Raw genomic sequence first — 12,381 nt, 5'->3', positions numbered from 1 at the left:
CAGGAAATGGAACCGAAGCTTAACTGTCCAAGAAGGCTACGGCTCCACATCAAGCAAGACCCTTGGAACCTCCCCAGCAGCGTCCGGAGTCTTGCCCAGAATATCAGAAAATTTGTTGAAGGTTAGTAAGAAGAACATGACCATAAATAAATACTTCATTAATGATGCAAAGGAGAAAAGAGAAGGGGAGGGAGACAACTGCTTCATGTTGCTGCTAGGCAAGGCTTGCTGAACACAGTGTAGTCTATGGGAAAGGCCTGAATTTCAGGACTTTTTTGTGTTCTTAGTAACAAGGTTAGTGGAGTATATCTCAACTGTCTCATGCTTACCCTCTTGGCTTCGGATACTGAAGAGAAAATAGTCTTTTGACAAGTGAAAACAAAGGAACCATATGTTGCCTGTGATAGGTTATTTCAGTTGCTGCTGAAGTCCAATGAGCTTGACTCATTTGTCACAGAACTTCAGGGGGCTGATAGACCAAAATGAGGCTTTTCTGAAAATTAGACTCTTTTTTCTACTGTCTTAAATTGAAAGATGAAGACTGCAGGGCAACTTTTGTCCTATATCTTGGTCATATCTGTCATTGATCTGGAATCTTTATCCCTCTAAAATCATTCTCCTGCTTCTGCCATAAAGCCATGGATTTCACTTAATCCCTCTCAACTGATGCTATCGCTCCTTCTTCTCTGCCTCCCTTCCACCACTGTCTGGAAGTTACCAAGCACACTGCTCCTTTTCATCACCAAGTGACAATGTGAGCTGAGTTTTTCTGCTTTCTCCTCTATCTTCATGAGAAAGTAGCTTGGATTTCCTCTCCAGAATATCTTGCCTGTAGTTTCTGCTTTATTTCCTGTGCTGTTTGGTAAAGAAACAGAAATAATGGGCAAAATTATTTTTATAAAAATGCTTGCACGAGGAGGCTATTTGGGAACAAAAACTTGTCAGGTATAGCTTTAGATTATTTGTGTTTTCTTACTCTGTTTTGTTGGCTAATTTCCATGGTGTCTCATAAGAAAACACCTAAATTTTAGGTCACTGGAAAAAACTTTGTGATAACTTTTATTAATATAAACTTTCAAAAACCAAACTCATCCTCCTCTGACTTTTACTGTTTCTGGTATCAGATATAATCATATTTTCAAGCCTTGGGTTTGAAAACTATAAAAACAACCACAAAAATATCTCCTGGTTTTGAAGTCAATCGCAGTGTGTTGACTCTCCAATACTAAGACTGCTTCTATTTACTTTAATGGTGGCTGTCACTGAGTGATAAATGAATAAGTATTTTTGAATCTTTTTTTTTTCAATATTCAGCCTAAACCAAATTATATTCGAGTATTAATCGTGGTTTCTTTCACAGTTCAGGAGGAATGGAAATGTGTCTTCAGTCCTTCATTGCCCTCCTTCTGAAGCTAAGATTAACAGACCATTTTCACATAACTTGTTTGCCCATAAATAGGATTAATAGACCTAACCCATTTTAACATTGGTCCTTCAATAACTTTCATCATTGAGCTGAGATTATTCAGATAAATTTAGGGTTGAATCTACAACAGAGTTTTTGGCAGAGTTCAGCAAGGTCCAAATGACTGCCTCTTTATAATAAAAAAAATATTCTTTTACTATATTACTGCAATGTAATGGTGATATTTATCAGGAGAGTCTTGATGTTTACAGCACAATAAAACTTGGCATTTTCTAGTGTTTTAGAAACTAAGGGTAAAGATGGTTTTCTCTGTTAATAAATTATAGTAACTAACTGTATTGCAGCTGTCATGCTTGTGAATGGTGCGCGGTACAAACAGCTAAATAGTAAAAGACATTTTTCTTGCGGTGTTCGAGAAGAGCACATGCTCTGCCTTACCTTCTGTCATAATTGTGTATCAGAAGTTATCTGCCAATTTTAAACATTCTTGTCTCTCCCTTTCTGTCCATGACATCTGAGCTTTTGTCAAAGATTCACAGCAAGTGGCTTCTGTCCCATCTTCTTACCCAAATACATAGGTTTGCATGTAAAATTATCATCTTAGATCGTTTATTCACCATCAGTCTTTACATCTTTCTATTCTCTTATAGTTGTTGTTTTTCCTTTAAGTTGATTCCTATTCCACCACCACCACCTCCCAAACTGGGATCAGTAATACTTGTTCCTGAGAAATACTCCGAGGAATCATGATTCACGTCTTCATCATAGATTTGATTTGAATATGTGACCATGAAGCTGATGTGATGTAATGGATACCTGAAAGCCTAGGCACTTGTGGTTTCCCTGACACAAATAGCATGAAGAAGAAATAGGGGAATGGAAGTGAATAACTGCTTCTCAAGCCTTAGTTACCAAGGCATGTTTGGACAGGTATATGTAATTCAGTGTTGAAAAGAATCAGGGCAGAACTATGCCCCTCAGGCAGTTTTGGGAGACTGCTATGACTTAGACAGTTTTAGGCTTATGTAAATTAAACTTGAGACACAACTAGCAGCTGGATTTAACTGAAATCAGATGAGCACAGAGCAGGGTTAAAAATGTTTTTAACAGCTAAGTTTTTCCTTCATATCTTCATTTCTTGTTTCCTCCTTTCCAGTCTTGCCATCATACACCGTGTTCACAGATGGTCAGGATACCTTAGTACCATTAGTACTACCCTGAGCTATTTCTGGCTGAAAAGCTAACACATAGTACAGAGAGTCGTCTCCCCATTTCCCCTCTTATTCGACTCATTCAGAAAAAAAACAAAAGAAGCCACCTAATTTGACAGTTTAGTTGGGCTTATGAGAACAAGTTGAACAATGTCTTGGGATTTTAGAAGAATCTTCCTGTTTATGACTAAAAGGCAGTATTTCAATAATTGAGGTAAGCACATATATTTGTCTCTTCTAGCAGGTTTAAGAGGAAGTAGTCAAAAGAGACCACAGATAGAACTTCATTCACCATGGAGAAAAAAATCGTTGTAATTAAAACTTCCAGTTGTTATAAACATACTTAACCATTATTGATCAACGCTAAAGTAAGGATGAATGCTTTCAATAAATGCATCTCTGTATTGAAAACATAATCATTTTTCTCTTTATAAAAATCACAGGCTATCATAATTTTTATTCATTTTTCTGTGGCATTAAAGAATCTATTAAATTGATTAGTGCTTTAAAGCAGAAGGAGACATGGGAGCCCCACAAAGATGAGATTTTTTTAAGTCCTAGATTTTAGGATTCTTTTCATTTACTTTCTTTAATAAGTATGAAAAATGGGAAAACTCAGAATGCCTTGAGAATGATTGCTCAGATCGGTCAATTTTCTTTTTGTTAGTATTGGAATTGGGAGAACAATTTTAAAAATTATGAGATTTTTTAATAAAGTACAAAAGAATGTGTAAGAATAAAAGGCGCTGAAGGCATTTTGCATTACAAACCATAATCTAAAGAAAAATTGCTTGGGAGTTACTCCTTTCCATATGCCATGTAGCAAGAAGGAGTGAACTTCCATAGAATTCGGTATTTGTTGAAGGTTCACTTCTAACCCCAGGAAAGTCTCTGTTTATACAAATAACCTAAAAATACTCTTTTGTCCATGGTTATATTTTGAAACACAGAAGACTTACAGCAGTGATAAAGGGAGGTTGCTGTGTCCTGTAATTTTCCCATATGCCGGAAATCATTATTTATAGATACCTCAAATACATTTGAATTCAAAGATCCATGAAATCTTATATAAAACAAGCTGCAAGTAATAGCCTCAATGTATCTATATTATTCAGGTAAAAGCTATATTTCCCTATAATATATTTTTCAGTTACTAAGCTATGTTTGGACTACAAGATGTCAGGCTATTAATCTCTGTTAAATGTTTTGTCAAAAGACAGAAGGCTAATGCAAAGACCTATCACCAGGCAATTTTCAAGAATAACCAGTAATTTGAAGCGTTTCAGTGCGTGTATTTGAGATACTGGGCACAGACTTCTGAAGCATAGGCACTGCCAGTTCTTTTCACAATGTGTGTACAGCACGGATAAAGACCAGGCTTGAAAGGTTTTCTTCTTTTCCAATCTTTGTCACCTTTGGGGAAGATTTTGGCTTTTCATATTTGCAGTCAAGTGCACACAGAGTCCAGACTGTTCTGTTGATACTGTCAACTCCAATTTCAATTCTGATGTCTCTCATGCATTCAAATTTCAAACCTATTAGGTTAGTTTTAGTAGGGGGCAACACATTACCAAATTATCTTATTGTCCATATGCCCAATGACAACTGCTGGTCAGCTGAGCACGGCTTGGAATAGAACTGCAGAGAAAATTGGGTGTGTGAAAGAAAGTTTGGAATGATGTGAAAGCATGCAAAGTGGCGTTGTGTTCCTGCAGGTAGTATCTGTAAGACAACTGATTTGCAGGAAGTTTGACACTCTCTAAGCTTGTGGCAGCTTTTTAACCTGCCTGTTTTTTGCAGTGGTGGTGAACACATTTACAGTGGTGGTTAACACATACCTAAACACTGGTACATAAAGAGGAAGAATCGCTTCCTTCAGCCTGCAAACTTTGAGAAGTACCACCCCCAAGAAAAAAGGAAAGGGGGAGCAGGAAGTGTAAAGAAATATAAACCCAAATTGTTGTCAGTGTAAATTAAGACTTTTTATTTTGTATGTTTTTACTTCATATATTGTTAAGTAAAAAAAAAATTTGAAGCAAAAGAAAACCCTGAAGGCTGGGAATAAAGTGAAAGCAGTTAAAACCAGCAGTGAGGAGAAAGACTTGGAAGTGACAGTGGATGAGAAGCTCACCATGAGCTGGCAGTGTTCACTAGCAGCCCAGAAAGCTGGTTGAATCCTGGGCTGCATCAAAAGGAGTGTGGCCAACAGGTCAAAAGAGGTGATTCTTCCCCTCTACTCTGCTCTTGTGAGACCCCACCTGGAATACTGAGTGCAGTTCTGGTGTTCTCAGCGTAAGAAGGACATGGAACTGTTGGAGCAAGTCCAGAGGAGGGCACGAAGTTAATAAGAGGACTGGAGCATCTCCCCTATGAGGACAGGCTGAGGAAGTTGGGGCTGTTCAGCCTGGGGAAGAGAAGACTGTGTGGAGACATCATAGCAACTTTTCCATGTCTGAAGGGCCTACAAGGGAGCTGGAGAGGGACTCTTTGTTAGGAACTGCAATGATAGGACAAGGGGTACTGGATTCAAACTGAAGGGGAGGAAGTTTAGGTTAGATATTAGACAAAAGTTTTTTACTTTTGTTTTTTACATCCTTAGGGATGGTGAGACACTGGAACAGGTTGCCCAGGGACGTGGTGGCTGCCCTGACCCTGGCAATGTTCAAGACCAGGCTGGATGAAGCGTTGTGCAACCTAATCTAGTGAGGAGGTGTCCCTGCCTAGGGCAGGGGGGTTGGGACTAGATGATCTGTCAGGTCCATTCCAACCCTTAAATTCTATGATTCTGTGAAAATGCTGTTTTATTTTTCCTAGATGCTTTGATATACATTAAAATAAGGATAATTGGCGATTTTAAAGTATGGAACAAAAGAGCACAAGAGAGGGAGAAGAAGGAATTAGGGTAATGTGGGAATCAATAAAAACTGGTCTTGTTTTTCAAAGTTTTAAGACTTGAATTCCTCATGTATGGACTTGCGCTGGCTAACTGGTACACATGCTCTGAGATAGCAGCTACGTCTTCATGTGTCTTTCTCAGTGTTGGTGCTTTTGATTATTACCAATTTTATTAAGTCATATGTACAATTCAGTGAAGTTGAGACTCATTACTGGTTTGTAGTTAGAAATCAGGACTGCCTGCACAAGAAATTGGAGTTAAGTTGGCATAAACCGAGAAACTGCAAATGCATTATTATGCTGATGAGAATACTTTTAACCATGACCTCAAAATATTTTCTTCTTTCTTTTTTTTTCTCTTTAAGAGGTGAAGGCACGAATACTCTTGGCACTTCTTGAGTATACAGGTAATTTTGCTTGTTTTGGGAAGGGGGAAGTGAATGTGGATGGTTTGAGATTTTTTTTTTTTTGCCTTTGGACAGAATACTGTGTTTAGAGAAAGGGGAAAATCTCAGATATGATAAAACATAATAATCAACAACTTTATCCCTGTGTTTACAGTAAGGATTCATGAAGAACGCAATTCTGGACATTTTTGACCAACATTGCACATTTTTTATTTTTTTTAAAATTCTTAATGCAAAATGCCTTATCTGGTCATTTGCTCTGGATCTTGGCAGATGAAGTAACTACTAAATCACTGTGCTTGTCCTGTCTTTCTTCTTTTGGGCTTTTTCCTATTTGCTGTTTTTTCTTTTCATTCTGACCTGTTTCCAGACTTACCTTACTATTTTAACCCATACCTTTTCTCTTTTTTTCAGAGAATATCTAAGTCCATCCTTTTTTGGAAAGGCTCTGTTTATTCTGTGTGTTAATTCTGCCTTCACCCCACACAACATACAGCCTCAGATACACAAAAGAGGCACATGTGTCTGCAAAATAAATGTCAGTGAATCAGTATTTAGGAAATGATACTTAACAAGTTTCTCTACAGTTTGTAGGTGTGTAAGTGTTCAAGTAGGCAGTTTACCTGTGAAAGCTGATTATTTCATCCATCTTGCAACACTAGATGAATGCTTTATTATTCCATGATTATTTCATCAGTTTTGTAAAGGAGAATGTGTTTGTTGTCATATTTCTTCTAAATGTTAGAAAAGTTTTTACTAATTCCTCAGGTATTCTAAAATAAGAAGTGTCCTGAGTAAATACCCTCGACTTGATTTTTTAAAAGCAGTTTCTCCTGTGTATATGGTTTCATAAGTTGGTAAATTCTATAGGGTTTTTCGTATAAAAATATTTTCGTGAAAAGAGCCCCAAGTGTTCTTGTATGCAGTATCTAATGTTCAAGTAGTATTAATGAGGTTTGGAAATGAGGTGTTGGAGACATGAGAGGGCTGCTTCAGGAGCAGGCAGTACAGAGGAAGGCACCGAAAGTCAGCTGCTGTTAGACAAACAGAGATAAAATTGAGTAATGCAAGGAGACAGAATATGTGTTGAGCTCAAATCCCTGAGCACTCCTATGACATTGGAAAGTTTCTGACTATGGAGAAGCCAGTAGGATTTTTAAAGCTAGAGGTGGGTGGAGTTTTTTAAGGTAAAAATTATGTCTGTATTGGATTTGCACAACTTGCGAGATTGGAGAGGTTAATTTGAATAATCAAAACAAAAAGCAATGAGTCAGTGCAGACACAGTAGTGATTTAACCATTTATGGAAAACATTCCTGAGATCCTGAGAAACTGGCAAATGGAACATAAATGATAGTAAAAGAGTGTTCACCATTATCAATAGTTGAGGAAAAGACTTGAAGAAGATTTCCGAAGGAAAACAGACAGAATGAGGTTACTTTGAGAAATACTTGAGTGCAATGAAAGCATATTTTTAAAGTCAGTAGTAACAGAATTATTTTTGCTGACTTATCCAGTCATCTAAATTCATGTCAGCTCCATAGAGAAGGTGGAAAAGAAGCTAAGCCTCCTAGAGGTAGAGGAATCTAGATGCGAGGACAAATATTTTAGGCTTTGTAAAGACCTTGATATCACCTGATCTACTTCTCTTGCTCTGAGAAAGATTAAGTCTACCTGTACCATTATGATTGATGTTTGTCTAACAGCTCATAATGATAACATTACTTGAAGACCTTCAGAAAAGAGAAGAAGGAAGCACTGAATATTGATTACCACAGTTTTGTGCTTTATTCAGAATATGTTTCCCTTTCTAACTCTTTTGACCTTTAACTAATCTAATGACTGTGCCCTCCAGAATAAATTGGTAGGTTAGCTAGTCCCTAATTTAAATCAGCTGCTAATGTTCCATAGACATCTACCTAGGGACCCGTCCTGGACTTTCCTGACACCGTAAATCTCTGCTGCTTCCTGGATATGTGATGCTGTTCTGTGCTTATTTTATAGATTCATATTAGTGTATATTGTATTTGGATAGATTGTGTTCTGGTAGCAACACTCTGTGCTTTACAGCAGACAGTCTTCATCTGCCCTGCCCAGCTGGTAGGTGTGGAGTTGACCAGATGATGCAGTCGTGTTCAGATCTTCTGACTATCCTTGCTTTCTGGTGGAAAGTAAAGGTTTTTGTGCCCAGCTTGTTCTCACTTTACAGCAGAGATGTGGCTCAGATCTGTCCCCTTGTGACATCAAAAGTACATAGAATCGATGGCATGTACATTATAATCTACAAGATAAATGTACATTGTTTATGAAGAAATGCTTTAAATTCCAGATTTTAAATACATTTACATATAATTTGATAATTATTAAGTAATATTTTAATGTGGAAAATGAGTTTTGGTCATGGAGTAATATTTACTAGAAATAATGTTAGGCTGTAAACTCGTAATTTACATGGCATTAAAACAAAGAAAAAATTTCCAGCCCGGCTCCTTTACTGTTAATTCATCTCCTATTCCATTATTGCTTTTCCTCCTCTGGCTTTTGCCCATCACAGATAGCGAGATACAGCTGAGGCGAGACATGGTCTTCTGTCAGAGCCTAGTGGCCACAGTCTGCGCATTTTCAGAGCAGCTAATGGTGGCCTTAAATCAGATGTTTGACAACAACAAAGAATATGAAATGGAGACCGTGGAGGCCAGCAGAAGGTGGTTGGAACAGATAGCCAGTGCTGGTCTTCTCCTTCATTTCCAGTCTCTGCTCTCACCAAACCTGGTAAGACTCCTCATGTGGTATGCTTGGTCACAGCCCCTGTTTATGGGGTAGGGGCTGAACTAAGGACACAGTTGAACATATTTGTGTGATTTTCTATGTCCTTTGTGCTTAGCTTGCTGCTTAATTAGCTGCTATTTGGCAAAATTGCAATTTAGATAATTACAGATGCGGGAAATGTTTGGTTAAGATGTGGGAAGTATGTTTCCCACAAAGACGGTGTTGTGTTTGCTTTGAGTTAGCAGATGGTGAGTTTGCCCTTGACTCCCCACTGCTATCCTAGCTCTTTCCTGGGAGTGAATGTAGTATTAGGTGCTAACCAGAACTTCAGTTTGCAATAAGCAGCAGTGCAAGATAAATAAATTACCTGGTTTGGTCAATTTTATTACCCCTTCCCCCCAAAAATGATAGTCTATAGTAGTCAAAAGACTAAACATGGAGGTCTGTTTCACTCCTGTCATAAGGCAAATCCTATCAGAGTAATTGGAAATCAGCTGTTTCTTCACAAGGCTTGGCAAAGAGCCATGGCTTAAGAAACAATTAAAAAAGGGACATGGCTTTGTAGTCCTTTAATCCCCAGTTATCAAAGTGCATCTTCAGCTGTTTAAGATGCTTCTCACACTAGACTGGTTCCTGCTAACCAGAACTGTGAAGTCTGTGCAATCTGCTCTGTGGCAGTCTTCTCAACCTTTGGAGTTGCTCATTGAAAATATCCCATTTGGTCTATCATACTGTATAAAACTCCACATAAATAACAAATTATGTTCTTAATATCAAAGGTGTTCTTTTCTTTCCTTGTCTATCTTGGTAACAAATTGCTGACAAGTTGACCTAAGAATCTTTAGATCTCTTTAGAGCAAAATCTTTAGATCTCTTTAGAGCAAAAAAAATCTTTAGATCTCTTTAGAGCAAAAGAGATCGGTAAAACTAAAGGTGTTTCTATACAACAATCATAAAGTCTGTACTGTTGTTGGAGAGCATTGACTTCAGCTAGTGTGAGCAACTGTGTCACGGATATTTGAGGTGCCTACATGGGTTTGTGTCAGGACAACATGTACATCTTACAAACAGATAAAATCAGTGCCTCAGAGAAACAGGAGAGCTTTTTATCCACATGAAGAGTGTGTAAAGAAGGCACTGTCTGAGGGGCTTGGACTCATGTCTTGAGTCTCCAGTGCTTTTTAGCACCATACAGCACGAACATGTCCTAATATGGGTTAGAGTTTAAAAGTAAATTCAATTGGTGCCTGTCTTAGGTTTTATCATGTGATTAGTTGTCATGCTATCACAAAGCAACTGTTGTCTTTACAGCACTGAATACTTACGTTTTTTCTTTCAAGAGCTTAGTGATTTCCTTTGTAGTGAAAATGTGTACTTCTTAGCTATTTTCATATGAGATACCAGTAGTATGCATTGTCAAATTGAAAATAACATGCAGTCTTTTCTGTCTAACGGTTCTTAACCAAGGGAAATGTATTTAAAGGCAACTTTTTCAATACCTTCTCAGCTCTATTTGGCTTACAAATGATCCATGTTATTTTAAACAAGGGTATTTGAAGGAAATTGCACTCATTATGACTAGAGTTCAGTAAAGAATGAGCAGTTGTGCAAGGATTTCCCACGCCACTGTATGGTTTTCAGACTATTCTGCTGACAAAACTGCTCTGTCCGTAGAGACTTCATAAATTGAACCAAGAGATAACCTATTTCTAGCAGATTTGGGATTTCATAAGTACTAAGGGGAATGCTATTGCACTATATAGATCAGAAAAAATCATGGAAAAATTTTGCAGTTCTATAATGCAGTAAACTATAGTTTATTCTCAATTTATGGGCAGCTAGTTTATTATTCTTTGCTGTCCTACTGTTTCACTTCTTAGAGGAGGAAAAATGTATGCTTCAGATATCCTTTTGGCTTTTGCTAAGCTAAAGTGCTAAGGGAAAGCTTTATAAGGAATAGGGTTACTTTAAGTGATCATTGATTTCTGTTGTAGTTGCTCAGCACATTTAACTCTAGATAACCAATACTCAGAGATTACTGTTTTCCTTTTTAAAGATTCAGTATAGTGTCTTGAGAAGTCATGGATCTATTTAACTATCTCTTTAGCTCAGGAGTACAGAGAGTGAACCATAGATGCAAATCAGAATATTGGCATATCTACATACTTAGTAAGTTTTTTAGAGTTTTGTAGGTGAAGGTACAAGTCACTCTGAGCTGTACTTGTTCTCAGCTGCTTGTTCAATTATTGCCACTTAGAGTGAGCACAATGAACACTTGCCAATTGTTTATAAGTGAAATCCTAAAATTATGTCATTTTTAAAAGAAAATTGCTAAAAAGAAGAATTTGTTTTTCACATTTCCCCTCCATTAATTTACAAGCTAGACCTTGTTCCAAGGCAAGGTATTGAAATCTTGTGTCTTACAGAATAATTACAGAATTGTTGGATTAAATCCCATGAGAAGTAATGGTAACTATATATGGCCTACTAATTTACTATGTGAAATGATGACATTAATTTTTATAATCTTGGACTAGGCCCTTGGAAAGAGCTAACAGAAACAAAGATATTTGCATTATCTAGGAGTTAAGTAGATTATACACTGCATCAAGGAAATGTTGTGCAACATTCTGTAGTTACTTTTATGTCCTGCTCTCTTATATTATTTCTGGTAGGGAAAACATCTGGCTGAAATGACCTTTTCAATTTTTCTTTTGCCTTTTTTAGGCTGATGAGCAAGCCATGCTAGAAGATACATTGGTTGCATTGTTTGACTTGGAAAAAGTTACTTTTTACTTCAGACAATCAGAGCCAGAACCACTAGTTGCGAGTGAGTAATTAAAATTAATATCTGGGCTTTACTGTTTTTGTAACATTTTTCTTTCCTAGAACATCACCTCCCACGGGGAATATTATATAACTTGGAATTATGGAGAAAAGTAAATCTGTAGCTCTCCTATTATTCTTAGATGTCCTGAAATACAGCTATCGTCAGTGACAATACAGAATTGTTATCTGGCAATGTCAGTAACCTTGGGGGAAAAATTGTTTGCTTAACTGAGTTTTCCATTGGGAGTATGTGACTGCATCAGGAAAGTCCCTGGAAGACCCAGTTGTTATTGAAGAACTGTGTAAAAATAGCTTGAAGGTCTTAATAGGGAAATGAAACTGACATGAGATGGAGAAGCATAAACCCCATCTCATTTTATCATCTGAAGTATAAAGTAGATCTTTGAAGAGTTCCTTGAAAGGAGATGGCAAGTACCATTAGGATAGCTTTATATTGGGTAAGAAGCTTTCCCTGAGACCTGCTGTTGCAAATGATCAGAGTCCTGAACCTTTCCTCCCAAAAGTCTTCCAACGCACAGGAGGGGACTGTTTGCAGTCTGCTGTTTATATCATTTACTTATTTTGAGCCATTCCTTTATTAATATTGTTCAACCAGTAGATATTTTCCTGCAGTGAACTTTGTTTAGTGAGCAAAAAACCCTCATTTTTTTTTCTGTCTAATAACTCCCCTGGGAAGGAGGAAAGCATGTCTGCTTCACATCAATCCATTCTAAAACAATTCCTTTGCTGGATTGAGACCACACATGAGAGAACTTGTGCAAGTAACTAAAACCAGAAGACACAAAGCTACTCCACAAAGCTTCCTCTGCTCCACAGAATTCAGT

General features: G+C 37.4%; 1 protein-coding gene across 1 annotated transcript in view; it reads left to right on the top strand.

Annotated features, from left to right (window-relative positions):
• Nucleotides 1–12,381, top strand: part of PREX2 (phosphatidylinositol-3,4,5-trisphosphate-dependent Rac exchange factor 2) — a 126,905-nt gene that overhangs the window by 71,938 nt on the left and 42,586 nt on the right. The window contains exons 31-34 of the mRNA XM_009076873.1: nucleotides 4–121; nucleotides 5,898–5,939; nucleotides 8,493–8,710; nucleotides 11,435–11,537. Coding sequence (XP_009075121.1) covers nucleotides 4–121; nucleotides 5,898–5,939; nucleotides 8,493–8,710; nucleotides 11,435–11,537 — 481 coding nt within the window. The remainder of the gene's footprint in view (nucleotides 1–3; nucleotides 122–5,897; nucleotides 5,940–8,492; nucleotides 8,711–11,434; nucleotides 11,538–12,381) is intronic.

The sequence above is a fragment of the Acanthisitta chloris genome, unplaced genomic scaffold (assembly GCF_000695815.1).
Source record: "Acanthisitta chloris isolate BGI_N310 unplaced genomic scaffold, ASM69581v1 scaffold1076, whole genome shotgun sequence".
Classification (NCBI taxonomy): Eukaryota; Metazoa; Chordata; class Aves; order Passeriformes; family Acanthisittidae; genus Acanthisitta; species Acanthisitta chloris.
The sequence above is the reverse complement of the archived record's forward strand: the minus strand, read 5'-3'. Positions and strand labels throughout refer to the sequence as shown.